The 22316-nt window shown below is 44.7% G+C and overlaps 1 protein-coding gene across 10 annotated transcripts; it reads right to left on the minus strand.

Annotated features, from left to right (window-relative positions):
- Nucleotides 1–958: 958 nt before the first annotated feature.
- LOC144158182 (uncharacterized) lies at nucleotides 959–22066 on the minus strand. 10 transcript variants are annotated; one of them, XM_077688862.1, is made up of 8 exons: nucleotides 21701–22066; nucleotides 15589–15736; nucleotides 15463–15525; nucleotides 13198–13248; nucleotides 12456–12582; nucleotides 6615–6748; nucleotides 2414–2486; nucleotides 960–1802 (listed from the first exon to the last, which is right to left on the minus strand). In XM_077688862.1, exons 2-8 carry the CDS (start codon nucleotides 15665–15667, stop codon nucleotides 1658–1660), a joined length of 672 nt encoding a protein of 223 aa, XP_077544988.1. In that variant the 5' UTR covers nucleotides 15668–15736; nucleotides 21701–22066; the 3' UTR covers nucleotides 960–1657. The 10 variants fall into 10 exon arrangements, with proteins under 10 accessions (XP_077544996.1, XP_077544988.1, XP_077544994.1 ...); XM_077688870.1 differs by lacking the exon at nucleotides 2414–2486 and having other exon boundaries at nucleotides 959–1802; nucleotides 6664–6767; XM_077688868.1 differs by lacking the exon at nucleotides 2414–2486 and having other exon boundaries at nucleotides 21701–22064.
- Between the last annotated feature and the right edge of the window lie 250 nt (nucleotides 22067–22316).

Here is a 22316-nt window from a genome sequence, read left to right on the forward strand (position 1 = left end):
CCGCTAATGGTTCTCGTTAGGCGGCCACAGATTTGTCCTTGCAGGTCATGTGTAATTATGTTGCGTATTTTATTTTTTCTGCATTGGTTCATTGATTTGCTTTCTGAAGTGGTTATTGTACTAATACTTTTCGCGATTTTTGTGGTAGGCAGAGAGAGTAGTTCACATATTTCGGGGATGACAATCTATCATTTTCATGGGAATCTCAGGGTCACACAGCTGTTCGTGGGCTTTTTTTGTCATGAATCAGTTCTGCGATACCTGTATCCAAGAGCTGTACTGTGGCGGTTCAGTGGGGTCTTGGTTGCGAGTGAATCTGAATGCATGCTGGTCTGTTATGTATTCTGCGTTTGAAGCAAAGAGTTGGCTGTAGGGGTGGATGCTGCAATCGTCACTTCGAAGTGATCCATGTTGTGCCAGCATGCATTTTATCCAGTGAAAAGTGAGATCTGGCATTATTTCGTACACTAGTGTCAACAGTGGCAAGTCTGGTTGCTATGTATGTCGGGAAGAGAGCCCACTGTGAGCCGAAAAGTGCACATGTTGCCAAAGTAAGCAGCCCTTTTTTGAGACTTGGATAGTATGTGGGTCGCTAATGTCTTCAACTACTGGAGAGGGTGGCTTTGTGCCTCTCGTCTACGGAGAAAAGCTTTTTGAAAGTGAACGTGTATTCTTTAGGGCCGCCATAAATGTTTCGCATACGTAGGCTGGGAGAGGAGGGAGCTTTGGGGTGAATGCTATGTTGTGGGAAGCTGTCAAAATGCATCAAGAGATGGAAATGCTGTCAAGAGTGCACTCGTTTGGCTGAGACATTATGGTGCATTAAGACTACGGTGTACAACCCAAACAACCACTGGACGTCCGTTGGCCGGCCACCGTATCCTCCTCAGACCTGGTGGAATGTGTGGCCACACAGGGGCGAGAAAAGCACATTTTTGGAATGTCTGCACATAGTTTATTGCACAATAAAAAAATTGCACTTCTAGATAAAGCGGATGTTGCGCATCAGGGTGTGCATTATAATGCACACTGGGTCTTAAAACATACTATTTGTACAACACTCATGTACAAAAGCATTCAGCTGCTGCTCCGTACAAACAGACCTCTTATTTAGAGTGGAACTGCTTGTAGCAGTTTCGCATTGCTGTTACGCACAGGAAAATGTTGCACGTTGTGCACACGATCAGCTTCTTTATCAGTGAGTCCTAGGAGAAATAAACGCTAAATTTCACACCCAAGAGCAAGGAACACATGAGAGTGTAAAGCGGATAGGCGTGCAAAAACATAAATTGAGACCGAGAGTGCATTATAATGCACACTGCAAGAAAACAGCTTGCGCGAACAAAAATGTAGGCATTTAAAGTTACAGTTCATGCGGCAATTACTCCTAAACACTTTGCGGGTAGATTAAAACAATAATTAAAAAGTATTACCCGACAAGTATAGCGTAAGTTGCAACTAACTTGGACGCCTCGAGTAGAACGTTGATGTCGAGAAAGACGCCATGTTTCTAAGCTCAGAACGGCGCTCCCGCTGGGGTGCGCTTCCTGAATTCGTGGGCAGATGGCAGCACATAATAGAGGATGTGGTCGCGCGCGCGGTCTTTGCTGCAGCAGTGGCGCGAAATTTAAAACCGAGGTTGAAGCAAATGTGCATTTTAATGCACGCGAGGTCTGAAGAGGGTATATGTCCATTCCAGCTCTAGCAGGTGTTCGTATGACGTCTGTTTTAGTGCTGATAGACGTACCGTGTTTGTCCGTGGGACACCTGGATTTAACCCTTTCGTGCATCCAGCTGGACGTCTGAAATCGGATGTATTTTGGATGTTCAGTAAAAATTTTCAGAATCGCATAAAGAGAAGTTCCTACAATGAATACTGCAGTGCACTATGCCAACACACTACCGGGCAGACAGGCATACATGAACACAGTGAACTTGCTTCACATGATTCGTCAGCGGATCTCCATTTTTATATATCCTTCTCCAAATAGATAACCATTGGAGACGGTGAGCTGCTTCAAAAAAGTAAAATTCACATTTTAGAAATATGCAGATGAAACTTGCAATATACAACTCTGGGTGTTGACGTACAAAATATTTTTAATTGAAACACAAAGTAGCTTTTTCGTTTTTGCTTTCATATTCAATTTAAGCCGGTAGTGACTTCGTAGTGACTTTGTACATCCATTGGCGGATATGATTCGGACTTGTACATTCCTGTCTGGATGTCAGCTGTATGTCCGAAACTACATCCAAACATGGACACACAGTGGCAGACAGGGCACCAGTCTACTGTCGCTTCATCAACACTCTGAAGGCCACCGTTCAGGTTTCGATCCCTCAACCGATAAACACAATGCCACAGTTGGTTACAGCTTAGTGGGGGCTCGAGGCCCTCAGTGTCGCCACTCACCCATTACCATGAATACTCAAGATGTCTTGTGCGGGACACCTTGAGGAACACCACATATGCACCAGGGTACAATCTGTATGTCAAAGTGCAATCATTTCTGTAAGTTTAAAATGATCTGCAACCAACCTGTTAAGACACAATGCAAACAGGGCTTTCAGCTAGTATTCGTGTTCATGTCTGAGAAGTACCTATATGTGACCTAATCTTCTTTTGACAAAGGCTGCGAATGTAGAACTTCTCTTTAGTGTCCAATCTCTAGTGCATAATCTGTAGGGGGTCCTTTAAAAACACTTTTTGATAAGCGTTGCAGACATGGGATTTTTCGTGAGTGCACTATTTTATGATACACCAAGTGAATTCCAAAAGACCTCGAAGATGTTTAGAACATTTATTTATATATCATCTGAAGTATGTCTTAAACAGTGGTTTTCCCCATAGCTAGGGGCTAGTACTGGGTGCAACAAAAACATCTGCAGACACGATAAACATAAATATCAGCCAATACGTGGTAAACCTAAAAACAAGCGTGCTAACAAAGCTTTCGCTTTTATAGCAATGAAATCACATATCACAACAAACTTGCAAGGCGTCAAGAGAAACTTGTGAGGTGCAATGTAAGACATCTTCCCTATCAGAAGTAATTTAAAACACATTTGAAAGGTTGGCTTCATGAGAGTTAGAAATTTACAATCCTAAACAGAAAATCAATTGTAAAAGTAACCCACAGCACTGAAAAAAGTAACAGTCTCAACAAAAATTTTTTTTAGTCTTACTACAGTACAGTCAAACCTTGTTATAACCACTGATATAGCGAAATATTGGCTACAGAGAAGTAAATCACTTTGGTTGGCCGCACTTTATTTCAATGACCCTTATTCATAATGAAACCAAAACTACGAAACCCGCGTGCAATATCGGCTTATAACAGAAATATTTGGTTCGCGTGAGGCTCAAAACACGAAACCGAGCATAAAAAACAATGCAAACTGAAAAGTAACACAATCGTTGTTAATCGCCTAAAAAGTTGTGAATATTTTGGTTGCGCCACATACATAACCCCAGGAAAACTGTAGAAGATATGATGATGAGAGGTGGCGCCACTTTTCCTGCATTGAAAAAAGGCAAGCGCAGCAACCCGCCAATTTCACTTAACGCGCCGAACTCGCTACCGCGAATGCATAACATCCGCAATGGTATCGAAAAGGAAGGCTGTTTCTCTCGACACAAAGCTGCAAATATCGAAATCTGTGGACGGTGGCTGCAAGAAGAAGGATGTTGCAACAGAGTTCAACCTTCCCCCCAAGCGCTGATTGATTGATCGTGGGGTTTAACGCGCCAGCGCTTCACAGGTGATAATGCGCGCCGTTGTGGAGCGCTCAGGATTAATTTTGACCCCCTGGGGATCTTTAACATCACCGAAATCTCGAACGCACTGGCGTTTTGCTATTCACCTCCACAAAACCACTGTGGAAATTTCAAGTGGCCAGGAGATAATGTGGGAGTCGAGCAAATTTATGTCAAGGATTTTCCGTGTCAAGCAGCTTCATTAGCTTAAAGTTAGATTTGAGAGAGAACTTCGGAAAAATTTTGGCATTTTAAGAAATCTTAATAGATGAAACCAGCCGGAATGTTGAAGGTTGTTGGGCCATCATCTTTCACACCAACGACATCTAATCTCCAAAGTGATGCGAAGGTGCGCTCTGTCCCCCATTTTGATCGCAAGGAAGAAGAATGAGAGCAACAGGGAGGACTCCATACAAGCCAGTCATAACCGAGTCGGGCTTTGCCACCACCCGGACGTAGAAGCGCCTTTGTTGTCGTCGTTTAAAGACGTAAGGGCACAAAGCTTGCCAGTTTCAGGAGCGCTTCTTTAAATGAAAGCCAACAACCTGGCCTGTGCCCTGGGTCATTGCTATTTATGTGCAAGCAGCAGTTGGCCGCAACGATTTAAACACCGGCATGAGATCACCTGCCACACATCTGGCGAAGGGTAGGCTGTCGATGTGGAGACATGAAAAAAGTGGCTGAATACTTTTCGGCCTCTGCTTTAAGAGTAGGAGGAGCACAAGGTGCATAACGTTGACAAAACCGGAGTTTTTTTTTTTCCAAGTTGTTGCCAGAACGATCCTGGGCCATGAAAAATGAAACCTGCCATGGAGGCAAATAGAACAAAGACCGGGTGACCGTCGTCATTGCCGTGAACATGGATGGCTTCGATCAGAGATGTCTTATTGTCATTGGCAAGTCTGCACATCCGAGGAGACTGAAAGCAGTTTGAAATTTGCGAGTACATGGCAAACAAGAAAGCCTAGATGATGTGCGAACTCCTCAAGGACTGGCTCAAGGATTTCCACCAGGACATAGAGAGGCAGCACAGGAAGGTCCTGTTGTTGTTAGACAACTCTTCGGCACAGAAAGTTTCGATCATGCCGAAGGCAGCTCGTTTCGTGCTTTTGTGGCAAAATGCAACTTCTGCTCTACGGCCATTGGACAAGGGCACCATGTGGTCTCCCAAGTGCCATTCCGGAAGCATTTGGTGGTGCAGCTTGTTTTTGACATCAATCCACACATGAAGAGTCATTAACATTCAGACGACGCTGGAAATGTTGCATGGATCGAGGAATGCAGTCAGGCAGTCCACAATGAGGAACTGTTTTGCGGATGCTGGTTTTGTTTTGTCTGCCGGCCAAGACGAAGTTTGACCTGAAGACCTGGTGGAGCTGGATGTAACTTGGAATGGATTGGCACTCCCTGGTACATTTGAGGATTTTGTTTCTGCCGATGAGAAATTGGCTATGGCACCCAAACCGACGGATCAGGAAATTGTGGATTGTGTCATGTTGCCCCAGGGAAACAGCAGCAGCGAGAGTGATGATGACGGTGAAAGTGAACCACCGATAAGCAGTGCAGACGCCGTGGACATGACCAGGAGGCTGAGAAGCTACTTGGAAAAAATTCGTACATCCAAAATTGCAGAAGTAGAAAAGGCCCTTTTGTCCATGGACACTGTGGAAAGTTCATCTTGCTTAGTGCCGTGAAAAGCCACCAGGTGAAGATCACATCGTTTTTTAAAGTAAATAGGCATGTGTGCCTAGTTTGTCAAATGAACTTTGTTCTGTTGTAATTTCACGTTCTCATGTCCCAGTACAATTAGTTTGAAATACCACAAGGAGACAGGTGAGCATTATCTCGTTTAATAGTGGGTTCGAAGTCTAAAACAATGTTTTCGTATCTAAAAGATTTTGCGCGAGCCAGATTGCCAATTTTCAGAGTCAATTTCTGCCTCTACTGCTATTACAAATATAAGATATAATGAACTAATTTACTTCCCCAATACTACTTCATTATAACGAGGTTCGGCTATATTGTATCCTTTGCGCTCAAGGCAAACCAATGTAAGTTTTCATTGTTGTAAATAGGATTATTCATTCCTCATATAAACAATTTTAGGCACCAGATTAAAGTTACTGCATACACTGTTCTAGTAAGGCGATCTTGAGACAATTATAAAATATTAAATGCGTTGTTGCATTTTTACTATGCCATTGATGCAAGGGGCCACCTGTATGCTTGTAATAGCTCCGAGAGAAGAATTTCGAGTGCATGGAATGTCTGACTGTTCATTGCGGTAAATCTGAGCTTTAATTTTTATCACACACTTCTATAACAGCCATTGCTGTACCATACAGTTTGTTTCTATGGTGCCAATTTTCATGACGAACCAAGCTGGCTCTATGAGAAAAGCTGTTCTGACAAATGCTACACACATAGGGTTTCTCACCAGAGTGCAATCTTTTATGAGACGCCAAGCCGGCTCTATCAGTAAAGCTCTTTTGACAAGTGCTACAAGTGTAGGGTTTCTCACCCGAATGCAATCTTTCATGAGCAACCAGGCTGGATCTATGAGAAAAGCTCCTCTGACAGATGCTACATACATAGGGCCTATCCCCAGAGTGCACTCTTTCATGAATCACCATGTCGCTTCTTTTAGCAAAGCTTTTATGACAAGTGCTACACACATAAGGTTTGTCACCAGAGTGTCTTCTCTCATGAACAACTAGGTTGGATTTTTGAGCAAAGCCCTTCTGACATATGCTACACACAAAGGGTCTCTCTCCAGAGTGCACTCTTCCATGTTTAACCAGCTCACCACTTCTAGCAAAGCTCTTCTTACAGATGTTACACACGTAGGGCCTCTCACCAGAGTGCACTCTCATGTGCCTCTCCAGCTGGTATTTCTCACGACAGACCTTTTTGCAAGCCGCGCAGATGTGGGGCACCTTGCTTGCACCTGCTTTTGCCTGATCTGATGGGTGGTTGTGCTGTTGACAGGCCCTGCAGGAATGAAGCATTGCTCCAAAATGGAATATATCACTGTCACTGGGAATACTCCTAAGTTTACAGAATAAGGTGCAAGATTTGAAAATCAAAAGAAAATTTATTTATTTACATAAATGACAAAAAATGAGATAAATGCCAACACCTTGGTTTTAAAAAGGGGGTTTATGGCATCTAAATTTGCATGCAGTGTTAATGCGATTACTTCCACAAAACACACACCAGGGAAAACACAGGGTGTCAGAAAAATCAGCTTCTCGGGAGGTGCCGATTTCATGAATCAAATGTGTTTGAGGGAATTTGTCAATACTGAATGTGTCCCTCGTGCACAGAATGCAGCAATACCCTGTACTAAGTTATAGCAATGACAGGACTAACATGTGCATCCACACATCTTTTTCAATTCACTACATAAAGCAGCAGATTTACGCAGAACTTATACCAAGAGTAAAGTGCGTGTGTATTTCTGCTGCAGCATATTCACTGCCATTATCATGTTGGAGAAGTCATCTTTACAACTCATAGCATGGAAGCACTGTTCATTGAGTGTTAAAAATAAATCCAAACTCTGCAAGGATCTTGCCGCTTACAGAACCATAGCTCCATGAGAATCAACAGTACAATACAAGGGAAAGTGCAAAATTCTAGTTTGCAATACATATGTCGAGAAATGAAAAATGTGGTTGTTGTTTGCACTTGTCAGTGAAAATTGTGAGGGCAGTCATGAAGGCACCCATGTGAGCTCGAAAGCTAGTAATTAATTTTCAGAGTCATAGTGGAACACACCTGGACTGCCAGAGGGCACAACTGGTACATCAGTCAGAATTGCCATTTTTAGCACCAGTTCATCAATAGACCTATATTTTAAAATTGAAGAAAAACCCTATGATTGATGTAATTCCTGTGGTGCAGATTATTTGATTGATTGGTGATTGGTGCAGATTACTAGAAAATCTTTTTAAATTTTTCTAATGCTTTCGACCGTGTCCCTCACAAAAGACTACTATCCAAACTTCCGTGTCTTCGTCTTGATCCACTAACTCTTTCCTGGATTAGAGCTTTTCTAACTAACCGCAGCTAATTCACTGTCATTGCTGGCCACCCTTCATCCCCTGCTCAAGTGTTGTCTGGTGTCCCACAGGGCTCAGTTTTCGGTCCGCTACTATTTTTAATCTATATCAATGACATTTCATCTGGCATTTCATGAACTATCCGCCTCTTCGCCGACGATTGCGTTATTTATAGCCGAAAAAGTCCAAAAAGATTTACAAAAGATGTGTAAGTCGTTTCGAACTTAATTACACATACACTTTAATGTCAACTTGCCTTTCACTAGTAGAATCATACCGGTACCTGGGAATTCTGTTAACAACAAACCTAACCTGGTCCGAACACATACTAAAACTCGTTGCTGAAGCATCCCAAGCGCTTGGTTACATTAGAAGAAACCTTTCACTATCGCCCCCAACCATATGCAAAATGGCATACGAGACCTTCATCTGAACAAAGCTAGAATACACATCTGCTATTTGGAACCCTCATCAGTCGTACCTAATCAATGCCATCGAATCAGTTCAGAACCGCTCCGCCCGCTTCATCACTTCTAGATATGACTGGCATCTCAGCGTCACCGACATAAAAGCATCCCTCTCCCTCCCCTCTCTGACAATTAGACGTGAAATCGGACAGGTATGCCTCTTCCACAAACTGTATTATCACTTTCACCATCTCCGTACTTCCCTCCTGCTCACACCATCCCGTTACTCACGTCGTCTCTTCAATTCCATGAGCATACATACAACGATTGCATGGTTCATCTAACACATCCAATATGTCATTCCTACCACGTGCCATCGAAGAATGGAACAAGCAGCCAGACTCTGTTGTCCGTGAACGCAATCCGATGAAATTCAAAGAATTATTGTTATCTCACCTTAGTCTTTTAATTTCATATAACCGCCAAGACTTGCCGCTGCTTCCTTTTTTAGTTTATTATTATTTTGGTTGTTGTTAAATTCTCTAATTAAATTTTTTGTTGTATAAATTGTCTAATGAACCATGTACCCAACCGTATTTTTCTTGTATCACATATGCACTACTGATGACCCTGCCCCCCCCTTATGTAATACCCCTCTGGGGTCCTTAAGGGTTTAATAAATGATGATGATGTTTCATTCATTATGATTTTTAAAGTGCCAATGCTACACAAGGGACGAAGCCCACCACAGAGGAGGGCTCCGGATTATTTTCACCACCTCGGGATCTTTAAATCCCAAACACAGAAAAGTGGCCACGGCGGCCGGGAATCACTCACGTCCTGCAGATTACTTGAGAGTGTTTTATAGTAAATCAGATAATTCTTTCCTTATTAAACCACCTGTATCTTGCAAGCAGCAGCTGCTTCGTCATTGTCAGTGGTTTCCAGCTCGCTTACATGAGTTTCTGAACACCTTGAAGAGCACAGAGCAAGCTTGTGGAATGTTAAGGTAAGTGCGCATGTAAAAACATGCCTTTGTAAAATATCATGCCTACTTGTAACTAGGTACCTCCAAAAGACAACACAATTGCTTAGTATATTGTCTGATTATGAGATGTTAACTCCAAATTGCATGTTTTACTTGAGTTCCAGAGGTAGTCCTACAATACAATGCTTAGTAGCTTCTCTGATTATGGGATGTTCACCCTAATTTGCATGTTTCACATGGCTACCACATGAGATTCACACTGAAAACCATGAGACAAGACTCAATCATGTGAATGGAAAAGCTAAGAACAATACCATGGCCAAAAGGAGCGAGTAAAGTCATATTTTATAACAAGGTGACACTCCAATAGGATAAACATAGTGAAGGGAGAGGTGATTGCAATTGCAAATATGGCATGTTCGTACATATCAGCACACATAAATTAAGGGGAGGTCATTGATAATCAAAGAGCATGAGGTACAAAATGTACGGCTTTGAGCAATTTCCCAAACTTATTAGTTGAGTATCCGTACATAAGCATTTTCACTTTCTCGAAAGTAAAGAGGCAGAGAGAGGCAGAGTAAATATCTGCATTTTTGTGAATCTGGCTTCAAACTAAATAGCAAAATTTTAAAAATTGTATGCGTTCAATAGACTTCATAGCTTTAAAACAGAAATCAGTACCTGTTTTACCTCTCATACACAGCAGCATGCCAAGAGGGTAACAAAATGTATGCGCCCCAACAAACTTATGACAAATGCACAGTGAGTTTGGTATCTGATTCATCCAGCTTTGAGTGCTTACGACAACTGAAATGCGAGTTTCATTAGGTAGTAGTGATAGGTTTACCTGTAATGAACACTCAGCATGCAGTGGGAGGGTAACAGCAGAAGTATTTCGAAGTGCTTGGTAATCTGCCGTCTGCACTCTGACGCACTAGAGGACGCTGTCAACATACTCCAGATGAAAAAGCCGAGTGGCACACTCCCTAACTAATTGGAGAAACTGGGTCATTTTATAACACCTCAAATGTACCTTTTTACAAGCTTGCACAGGCAGGCTCGTCTATCTCCTCCTGCTACACAGAAATAGATTTACAAAATTTTTGCACCGACAGACTTGTGTTCCTACTCCTGTTACACAGAGATCAGGTTGTGTTGACTTAAGGGCACTCCCACCTCAGCTATAGAAGAGCTGCTTCAATGACAGTATGCGTTTCCCACGCACGGCAGGCAGTTGCAATCATTATGTTCTTTACACACTGAACCTCATTCCTAACTTGTGTCTTTTCAGGCTCAAAGTGTGTTGTGACAGTTTGCGGTAGAGGAGCCAGCTTTATCCCTTTTATAATGAGCTTCCCCCCATAGTTCGATAATTCCTCGCCAGGGATTATCGAACTGTGGGGGAAGCTCCAGTGCTTGTAAGCTTCTAAGCTAGCAAGCACTGGATTCCATGCTTCATGTGCCTTGCCAGGCTCTTTACATCAGGGTACACTGACCTTGCCCAAGATCTCCCAAATGTGTGCATGTGTAAAGAGATGCACGTTGCTTCAGTCTGACATTTACTAGAAAAAAACAAAACCCCTTCAGTTCACTGGGAAATGAAATCTCTATGAACTCATAAGAATGTTTATGCATGTGTGGTGAGATGTGTGTTGTTTTAGTGGGACATTATTAACTAGCAAAAAAACCCTAAACATCTACACCTCATGAACGTGCATTGGTAACATATTAGCACCCCTATTACCGTAAAATTCCGAGCAAGCGCCTCCACCCGTGCAAGCGACCCCCCACCACTTCAGTGCTAATTTCAAATTTGCGCGCCGTTCCGAGAAAGCGCCCCCCCCCCTCCCCCCGCGCAGTTATCACGCACCGCGTGCAGGCAACACTAGCTTGCCGGATCCAGTCTAAGAATCCAATCCAATCTAATCCTACTTCAACTTCGCATCTGGGACGCTACGCGCCATTTGTTTCTTTGTTTTGGCGATGGTAGGTCATGCATTCCTACACAGTTGCCAAGAAAATCGAGGTGATCCGATGGCACCGAGAAAACTGGAAAAACTTGCACAACACCTCTCGACAGTTCAAGCTCGACCGAAAGCGCATACAGGAATGGGACAAGAATTTCGACAATCCCCTGCAGCAAAACTTCGGAAAAGCAAAACTTCAACGGAAGCTAAGCAACGGCGCCCCAGTGTTCAGCGAGTACGTGGACGATGCGCTGTTCGAGTTCTTAGAGGGCAAAAGAAGCGCGGGACGCGCTGTTCGAAACCGGCTGCTGTCTGAAGAGGCTGTGAAAATAGCAAACAGCATGCAGTTGGGTAACTGTAGCTTCCAGCCACTACATAAGCACGTGGAAGCAGCGATTCGGCGTAGCAATGCGCCACGCCATGAACGAGAGGCGGAGGACGCCCAAGGAATCTGCGGAGGCAGTAAGCGCTTCCCGAACTTCCGCGAACTCCCTGCGATGGCGAAACGACGCCAAAAGGCAACTTTAAGAAGCCGTCGCGGCAGCAGGTCCTTGATTTTGTTGCCGAGGCGTGGGCTGCTGTACCGGAGGAAACAGTGGCGCGCTCCTTCAAGGGGTGCGGCATTGCAAACGCACTCGATGGCTCAAACGACGGCGACCCGCACGGCGGGCTGGCAGATGTCGGAGCCGTGGTACCAGAAGACCGGGGCGGAGTGGAAGCCGAGTGCGCCAAACTTTTTTTTGCTACAGACTCTGAGGAGTCTTTCAATGGCTTCGAAAGTGACGAACAGCAGTAAGATCAAGCCGTGGCACCCAAAGACTGGGGCAGCAGAGTGCTGCGAACTTTTTTTTTTTTTTTTTGCTGCTAAGTTTTTCAATGGTTTCCAAAGTAACTAACAGTAACATGTTTTGCGTAATAAAGTTCATCTTCCTAATGAAAGTTTAAATCCACGCGCACTGCGTTTTTTTTTTCGTAAAAACAATTGTCGCTGCCATCTTGAATTTTGGTGCCGTTCCTAATAGCGCCTACCCTCCACTTTGCCGGTAATTCCGACTTGCTCGGAATTTTACAGTATATGCGGGTTTTTGTCGCTACATCTGTCAGGTTTCCTGCTGGAGTTCAGGCTGCTGGTACCGTTCCAACTTTTTTGTACAACAGGCCCTCCCATCAAATCTTTTCCATGGCACGAGACAAACGGCTGTTTCAATAAAGGACTCTACACGCTGTAATTGTGCCATAAGCGCAAGCACTGCAAGCATTACATCTTACCTTGTGTTGCCAGAATGTAAGTTGCAGGAGCATATGTGAGGACCAGCCTTTGCCGCAATGTCTTCACCATCTCGTGGAGCAGGGAAGTTCTTCAATGCACTAGCTTGGGCACTGTCCACCTCTGGAACTAAAAAAAAATGACACATCAGAGCAGCTAAAGGCAATAATGGTTGCAGAAACCAAGTGTTTGCAGAAACCAGGTCAAGTGTTTGCTATTAAGCCGTAGTTACCAGAGCCAGAGCTATATGAAAGACTTCAAGTAAGCTTTATTAATGTAGCCTTAAATCCTCATGCAGTGTTAAAACTGGCAAAGGCATGATTGCTGCATGGATTTAGTGACTTATCTAGAAGAAAAAGTTTAGGAAGCGGTGCATATTATCACACCAAACAAGTCTGGGGAGATGTCCGAAGCAGCTAACTTTATCAGTTAATCACTGTTATGTCACAAAAGTACACGTGCTATTTTTCTAAAGTATGAAGTTGTTCTGAATCGCTTCACCTACTGTCGCTTTCTACAACATTGCTGGCACATAATAGCTCACATTTTTAGTGAAAAGATCAATGGAAAAGATAAGTGAGTGTTTAAAGAAAATGAGCATTAGCTTACGCAAGCCACACATCCCCCTTCTTTGTGAAAAAGCTAGTGCAATGCCTGAAAACTTCATTTCTGATAGTGCCATATCAAAATATGCTATAAGAAATACTCGAATAAATCAAAAGAAGCACCTTGAAGAAAACTCACCAGTTTCTAACAAAGCTGCAGGAAACCCCTTCCATGCCTTTCCATGTGTTTCTGCATGTGGGGCCAACAGAAAGTTTTCGCTGCTGCACTTGGGGAGCACACAAGCTACAAGATCATCCTGACCATAAGGAGCGGGGATGTAGATGTAAATCGATCGTGAATAACAGGTGAAGCAACTCTGGTTGGCAAGATAGCACCTAAAACCTGCACGCAAATAAAGACTGTGAAGTGGAAGTCTGGGCCTGTTGGTTCATCATGCTCAAGGAAAAAAACCAGTGAAAAAACACGCTACACACGAGCAGAGGCAAGACAAGGACAATCAGTGACTGTTCTCGTCTTGCCTCTGCTCGTGTGTAGCGTGTTTTTTCACTGGTTTTTTCCTTGAAAGACTGTGAGCCAGGTTTTGATCAAGAATAGAAAAGGAAGTCGGAGCGTGTTGGTATAAGCCAGGCATCACGACCCAGACGTAACTTGCTCCTTAAAAACCATACATACCTGGAAGTATTTAATTTCAAAAGATGTTTTCTAATCTCAACTCCAGCCAGCACCCATGAACCATATCTCAAAAAGCTTCAAGCACAACTTACCGCCTTAGAAAAACTAGTGTCGTAGATGATTCATTTGAAGCTAGCAAGACCCATGTAATGTTTCACCATTTTTCTGTCACATTTGCCCCTGTGAATTACAGGAAACGTTCCCCCCAGCCACAACTGTTGCCACCTACCAAGTTGTGTCACCTTGCAGGAAGAAAGCTGATTTCGCACTTGTTTAATTGGCACAAAGTGAGACCACAAAACTTCGAATGTGACCTTTGCATAGATTAAAAGTCATAGCAGAAAACAAAGCCTGAGCTTGGAAGCCTGAATAAATTATGGTATGATGTGACTTCGAATGACTATCTTCTAGAAGTTAGTGGAATTGAACTAATAAGCCAAGATTACACATTGTCTATCAATTCCCATTTGGGAGTTTCTGCACATTGCTGCTGTAAAGAAAGAGGACCATAAAGTGATTGTTTTACTGAAAATTTGTTTTAGAATGGTTTTCTAAGATAGAAGGCATCCCAACACATTATTTTTCTTTTTTAATTTTACGAGCCAAAGTTACAGCGGGGCTATAGAGAGTACCGCAGTGGAGCACTGTAGATTAGTTTTGACAATTTGGCGATGTTTGGATCTCAAAAAAATGTCAGCACAAATGTTTTCGTTTTTTGTGCCTTCATCTGAAAAATGTCTGCGCAGCTGGGATTGAACTCGCATCCCTAGGTTCAGGAGCACGCCTTGGACCCTGAGTTGTGGGCAGTGGGCAACAAAGTGCCTTTTATGACAAAAGCACACTGCAACAAATGGTAAAGTTCAGCATATCGGTAGGAAATGATACACTAGTAAGTGGTAAAATTTTCCCTTAACCACCAAATCAGAAAAAGCTATCCCTGGTCTATAACACAGCATTATGAAAACAAACTAAATTATGAAAACCAGAAATCCTACAATACGTGCTAAGAACATGATAAGTGTCAATTTCTAACCTAAATTACTAATGTAGCCTTTAAAACGCCAGCCCACCAGCTTAGCCATTACGCTGCTGAGGTGTTTACAGACTTCCTTCCCTGCACCACATACGAGAAGCACTACCCTTGGTTTATTCTGAATCCCACACAAAAAAGTCCTCATGTCTTCAGGATATCAGCCTACATAAGTTATAAAGAAAATGCGAAAAGAAAATGTTGTAGATGCATGTTACAATAAAATTTTTTTATTATGTTGAGTTGTTTATACTGGGATGCTCTTACCGGTACTCACCTACGGGGCAGAAACTTGGAGGCTCACTAAGAGGGTTCAACTTAAATTGAGAACGACTCAGCGGGCAATGGAGCGGAATATGATAGGTGTAACATTAAGGGACAAGAAGAGAGCGGAGTGGGTCAGGAAACAAACGCATGTTAAGGACATATTAGTAGAAATTAAGAAAAAGAAATGGACATGGGCAGGGCATGTAATGTGCAGGCAAGACAACCGTTGGTCATTAAGGGTAACAGAGTGGATCCCTAGAGAAGGCAAGCATTGCAGGAGGTGGAAGAAAGTCAGATGGGCAGATGAGATCAGGAAGTGTGCGGGGATAAATTGGTGACAGTTGGCACAGGACCGGGGTAATTGGAGAATAATGGGAGAGGCCTTTGCCCTGCAGTGGGCATAGATAGGCTGGTGATGATGATGATGACGATGACTGGGATGCATGTAAGAGAACAAAATCCAGAATCCTAACCTGGAAATTTATCTTCTGTTTGGCAGCTTGCTCCCATGAAAAACCTCAAGCAGCACTGCGTCCCTGAAAAGAGAATTCAGTCAGTAATGCACGCAACATAGCAGTAACGCAGAATAGTAATGGTACCTATGGCACTGGTGGTAATGATCGTCTGTGTGTATTGACTGCAGGATGCATCATTGCTGCGGGCTCCAACCATAGACATTTTCACAACACAGCTATTTGGTATTGACGCTGATGCATGTTGAATGCTTGCTGTTCATTGTACGGTCCTCTGGAAGAGAAAAACGCACCAAGTGAAAATCTACACACAATAAACGCCAGGAGTACAAGGAATAAGTCGATTGCTCAGTTTACTTCCCTGCTAGAAGCACCAGTATGCAGCCGATTGATAATTTTGCTTCTATAAATAAAATGCCATGCACAGAATTTAGCCCACCAGACAAGGGGAACGATGAGCTCATTGCCTGCGTGTGCAAGGACACCCACCAGTACGTTGCCGTGGAGGAGCTTGTAATACTTCAGACTTCAACGGTCACCTAGTGGAACTAGTTCAACTCATGGACAGAAACAAGGCCCAGGCCCCTCAACTTGCAGACCAGTTAAACCTGCGAATTACCAATTACATTCCACATTTTGAAGGTTAGTACATGTGGTGCACACCAACTGACCACACATCGCTGTTGCCTCGCCTGACAAGGCTGCTGCGATGCATTAGCATAGACGAGGAGTGAACGCGCAGCCTTGGCAGTGATTACAATCGCCCCCAGCTACACTTCTGCCGCTTGCAACAGGCAAACATAGATATTGTGAGGCAGGTTAAAATAACATAAAATAATGAGCCTCAGCCTGCGCCACTAGGTATAGCAGGCTAGGAGAACCAAGGACAAATGCTTCCCCTGCCTGTCATTGAAAGCAATGGAGACATCGATGCAGAAATCTGAGAACAGCAGGCTTCGCCGAGGTGCCACTTCGAATAAGTGACTCGTGAAGGTTTTACGTGTGATTCTCAAGCACAAGACTGAAAGGAAGGCTTCTGCGACACAGGTACAAAAACGGTGGGACAAGGAGGTGGCACAGGTGTGGCAGACATACTGACATGCTAATCAGGCCCACCATCTGCTGGCCAAAACGCGAGATGCAGAGTGTGATTGCAGAGGCTTGGGAACGATACATCCAGCAGAAGCACAAGGTGCAGGCTCTCGTGCAAGCAAAACTCACGGACGCCAACCCGTGTAGAGTGTAGACCATCAAGGCGAATAGAAAATCTGCATCGCAGAAGTTCTGGCTATATGCCCGTTCATGGTGCAGAAATGCCGAGACATCACTCGCTCTTCAGTAGCCCACCCACAGGACAGCCCATCACCAACCTGAAACCACACATTACTGGCTTCCTGTCATCTCTGTACGATTCTCCAAAGGAAAACCTACACCACAGGTGGATGTCACAGAAGCTGGCAATTCTTGGCTCATGGGAGCATAACTGGGAGAGCACTAGCAAGTGGTAGCATCGATCACGTGTTGCCCCACCTGTACTCACACAATGCGAAAGGACCTGTTGATATCCCAGCTCAGCTGCTAAGGCTACTTGGCCCGGACTCAGGTGCCCAGTTTGCCAGCCTGTTAACTGACATTATTAACAAGACTGAGGCATTAAAGGCATATGAATCCCGCCACATGGCACTGATTCAAAACAGCATCGCTTGATTCTTCCAACGTGGAACTGCCCATCAAGGTTGACACACATCCTGCGCGAAGACTTGATGTTCATTACGACTGTCACACCAGAACGGAAGCAAATCACAGGTTGCCCTTTCCCACTCTGCACGCCTTCACAGATGGATCACACACGTCGACTGCCTCAGGAGCAGCCAGTGTGATTTTGAATGGGGCAGACCATGTGTAGGCAATGTGGCGGTTCTGTCTGGCGTGTCCATCCACGTTGTTTGATGCCAAGGTGATTGTCATGAAACAACTCGTACAGTTTCTCTTGGACAAAAGACCTTCCTTATCAGTATGTACTCAGACAGCCTTTCGCTTTTATTGGCTCTTAATAACCCATTTAATCATTCTGCTACCATTCATTGCCTAAAACAGACCATTTCTCTACTTTCAACTTTACTGCCTGTGTCTATATAACACGTGCCAGCTCACTCGTGTGTGGGGAATGCAGATGCTGTCGCCTGCAGTGCTGCAACAAGAGGAGAGGAGGTTAGTGGTATGTTGTCAAGAACCAGCATGTGCTCCTTGCTGATGAAGGTCGGTTGCTTGGTATGGCAGGAGACAAATTGGTAATTGGTAATTACATTGGTAACAACTGCGACATTGAACTATAATGATAGACCCCCAGTGTACCTGACCTTCCTTCCTATTTCCCGCCTTCAAAGAAGCTTACCACCTGATAACCGGACATGGCCGGTTTCCTCATTACTTTCACCGTCTACAACTTGTGCCAAACTGTCAGTGCTTCTGTGGCGCGCCCACTGCTTCGGATTTGCACTATTTCATGGAATGCCCGAAAATGAGCAGCCTCATTCAGAGGCTTCGTCGGCTCTCGAGATCACCTCGACAATTCGACAGCCGTGAACATTCTCATGGACCTCGTCGATTTCATTTCTCAATCTATGCCCAAGGTGACACCTATGTGTCTTCAGTGATTTGCATCTGAGCCCTGTTCAGCACACCGTGCCGACCATTAACTTCCAGCTCTCTATAGTGTCAGCGTTGTGAAGGGTGTTTTATAAGCGGTTTCTTTTGTATCTTCACCCCCACTTTTTTAAACAAATGGTGCGAACCGTGTCTAAAAGTGGCTTCAGCAGCTACTGTCGCCTGCCAGCACTGGCCAAATCTGCAATATCCAAAACAAGTAACATGACATTCTGCCTTTTGCCGCTGTTTTAGTGAACTTAGTCTTCTTCAGAACTTCGCCATCAAGAGGGCATAAAAAAAAAATCGTCTTATTTCGAAGTTCAGCTACGTTTCCGCATCAACACTCTGGTGCTGAGAGTTTCGTTGGTTCGATTTCGTGCCCATCGTGTTCAAGAGTAGCCATATTTAAGGCATTTGTGAAGGTGAATGAGCTGTGCAGAACTCCTTAAAGCGAAAATGAAATTCGAGCGAATTTACATGAGCGAATTTATATTTTTGCGTGTAGCAGCAAATTAATGACATTTAAAGCTTAAGGGATTAAACACCTAATGTCATTTTTCGTGTATGTGTGGCACGGGTATAAGAGGCATCATTCACAGTGTCACAAACAAGCCCGCTCTTAATTCTTCATTGACTACTCCCATTCATTTCTCTGCCCCGGTCTACAGCAACTGCTCGCGACCCTACCTTGGTAAATGCGCTCCAAGAGCATTTCAATTCCTTGGTCAATAGGCTGGAAAAGGGGTGGCGAACGCAAAGGGGAAGAACACGCCCTCCCCCCTCGTACATCTTACTTCTTCGACGATGTTGGTTGAAAGACCAGAAGCATAGCATATGTCCAGAAGCATAGGCTACGGGCGGGGGGGGGGCTATGCTGATCCCTGTCCACCCTCTCCCCCCTGCCTACTCCCCCGAAGTGTGATTACTAATTTCATTACCAGTTGATATTTTTTACCTTTTTACTTAAAATTTTATTGGGGCTAAAAACAGCTTACTAAATTATTGAATTGGTGCAGACGTGGACGACTTGCTTTCATACTTTCCAGTTATTTCTTCGAATGGGTGTGTGTGTGTGTGTGTGTGTATATTGTCACACGACCGGTGGGCAATGCCCCATGGCGCCACAGCTAGGTGTCGAAGACAAGGAGGAAGAGGGCGCGTGCAGACTGAGCGGACTTCGGCGATGGCCGCTTGCAAATACTGTTAATAGATCGTTCCTAATTTTTCTCATGGTTCATGTCATCTGTCCTGCCACCACGTTACAATATACATACACACATGATGATGGGGACACTTTATCATCACGATCATGGGCTGCAAGTCGGGGAAGGGGCGAGCCCCCCCGTACAAATGAATCCGCCCATGTCCAGAAGCATGAAAACTTAGCAGCCTTGCTCCCAGTCGAAAGGCTCCCAACACCATAAAAAATGAGAGAGAAAGAGGGCACCGACCAAGTAACGAAAAAGAAAAACTTAAAAGACGTTTCGGCTCCCGCACGGGAGCCTTGTTCATAATTAATTTTATTGCAGAGAAAAACGGCCTTAAGTAGGCTTTAAAACATGACGTGGGCAGCGTGCATACATGGGTGCAAGGTTCCGATGTTGCGATTGAGGGTGTTAGGCGTTGTCTGTATTATTAGCGATTATAAATTTAATCTTGCGGCCAAATTCTTCTCCGTAGTGATGATGCGTGCATTTTCCCAGTCTATCTCGTGGCCCGACAGCTCGGCATGTTCACGAGGGCATTCGACGCCACTTTTTTCATCTTCACATCATAGCAGTGCTGTTTTAGGCGCTTTTGAAAGCAGCCCGTCTCGCCTACGTACACAGAGTTGCAGTTTGCACAAGGAACCTCATATATCACTCCGGGATATCTTTCTTTAGGAAGCTTATCCTTTACATGGGTCAATGTGTGTCACAGCCTCTTCGATGGCACGTGTGCCACATGCACATCATAGCTGCGCAGAACACGAGCCAATGCTTCACTTGTGCCAGGGACATAAGGAATGGCAGCCCACTTCTTTTTACCGGCACTGGGCGCTGTCTGCAGAGCCATCCTTCTTTCCACGGAGGGAACAAAGGCGTCAGGGTAGCTGCAGCCCGACAGGTCCTGACGAACTCTCTTAACGTTGTTCGCCACGTCTTCTGGCCTTGTGCAAACAGTATGGCTGCGTCGGATCAGAGAAGACACTGCAGAGCGCTTGTATTAGGCGGGTTGAACGGATCTGAAGTGGAGATAACGACCGGTGTGGCTGCTCTTCCGGTACACAACAAATTCGAGGTCGGGTCCAACGCGTTTGACGAGCGCGTCTAAAAACGGCAGTTGTCCATTGATCTCCTCTTCAACAGTAAACTGTATGGCCGCATTCATGCAGTTGAGGTGCGTTATGCCGAACATGCCGAGCTGTCGGGCCACGAGATAGACTGGAAAAATGCACGCTCCATCACTACGGAGAAGAATTTGGCCGCAAGATTAAATTTAGAATCGCTAATAATACAGACAACGCCTAACACCCTCAATCGGAAACTTGCACCCAATGTATGCACGCTGCCTACGTCATGTTTTAAAGCCTACTTAAGGCCGTTTTTCTCTGCAATAAAATTCATTGTGAACAAGGCTCCCGTGCGGGAGCCGAAAAGTCTTTTAAGTTTTTCTTTTTCGTTACTTGGACGGTGCCCTCTTTCTCTCTCAAATGTACCCTCCCGTCCAGACGGTTGTCCGTCGAACCCTTGACTTCACCATGAAAACTGCACGGGTAATTCATTATTTTCTGTCTGCTAGTTGCATCCTATTAATGAGCGTAACGGCATGGTTTCAGTACCATGGTAGCTGCTTTTGCCTGTAGCTTTGAAGTCGGCTTCGAATAACTGTGGCAGGTTTCATGCCCGTGGGTAGAGTGACACTACCCGAGCAGGTTCCATGGCTATGGGTTGGGTGACATATTACCTGAAATGGGTTCTCCAAAGGAGAATTTGGGGCGAATCACTTCTTACCCACGGCAGCCGAGTCTGGCGACGCTGCTGAGATACGTCGCCCCGAATAAAAACAACAGCGGCCCAAGGGTGGCTGTCAGCGGGGGGAACTCACAGACCTCGCGGCACGAGACACGACAAGCGAAGGCAGACGTTCTTAGTGGCTGCTTACAGGCTCACGGCGATTTCTTTGCAGTAGCTGACGATATCACCGGACACTTTCACATGAACTCAACATTAGCCCGGACCCAGTAAGGCCCATGAACAAATTTTACGAGCTACGCCTTCCGGGCAGACGACATTCACGCACACTTGATCACCGGTACTTAAGTAGTGCCTCAACAAAGCGATGCACAGCACAACGATGAAACTGGGACGGCGAAAATTGAAACATGACGTGAAAACTGCAGCGCTTGACCAGCGCACCATAGCTAGTGATAGTATGCCATGCTTATCACTCCAAACCTGGTTGAGGATGAGGTTACCCTTAAAGGCTCTAGGAGAGCTAAATACCAAACCATTACCTACTTCACTATTTTATGCCTGCCGCGCCAACCCAAAGCGTGCCCGCCTTGCCCTCTAAGAACGTTGCTCTCTGACTGCGTGGTGGCACTCACCTCTTCGATTTCGAGTGCAGCGCGCGGCGCCTGCCCTTTTTTCATTATCTCTATGCTTTTCTCTTCGATTTACCGACGGCGCAGAGAGTGCAGGATGAGTTCACGTCTTTCCCTGCACTTCACAGGGAGCAGCAGGTGCAGAAGCAGACGACAAAAGGGAAGGACCAGCCCTGCAGAGGCGGCACCTGCGTCGAACTGGCTGGACTAATTATGAACTCGTGCAGAAAGTGCAGTAAAAATCGTATGCAGCGCTTGCGTGCATAACAAATAATGCGGACGGAGGCTGGCAGAAGCCAGCGCAGCTAGGACAAAGGCAAAAATAAGCGAAGGGAAGACTTGACACAAACGAGCACTATGTGCACGTAGGACGTCACTCTAGGCCCGTTTAAATCTAGTTTATATGTGCTTATATTCAATCGTATGACGACTACTTAAACTATAAAAGTATTTTTTCCTCGCATAATACTTCTATCAAGCTTTATATTAGAATATATTTGTAAAAACTTTATTTACATTAGGTTTCTTACGTACACTGCTACGATATTCTATAAAACACACTGGTGCGCACCGGATGCACCCAGGTGCACACCAGGTGCACACCAAACGTGCACACCAG

This window comes from Haemaphysalis longicornis, unplaced genomic scaffold (genome assembly GCF_048455015.1).
Source record: "Haemaphysalis longicornis isolate Haplotype H1 unplaced genomic scaffold, Haemaphysalis longicornis Haplotype H1 scaffold_10, whole genome shotgun sequence".
Lineage (NCBI taxonomy): Eukaryota > Metazoa > Arthropoda > Arachnida > Ixodida > Ixodidae > Haemaphysalis > Haemaphysalis longicornis.

Coding starts and splice junctions, on each gene's coding strand:
- LOC144158182 (XM_077688860.1), bottom strand. CDS start 15,667: ATGTCTATGGTTGGAGCCCGCAGCAATGATGCATCCTGCAGTCAATAC. Junction 15,526..15,588: donor CATTACCACCAGTGCCATAG/GTACCATTACTA, acceptor TTCTCTTTTCAG/GGACGCAGTGCTGCTTGAGG. Junction 12,583..13,197: donor TGCAGCTTTGTTAGAAACTG/GTGAGTTTTCTT, acceptor ATTTTTTTTTAG/TTCCAGAGGTGGACAGTGCC.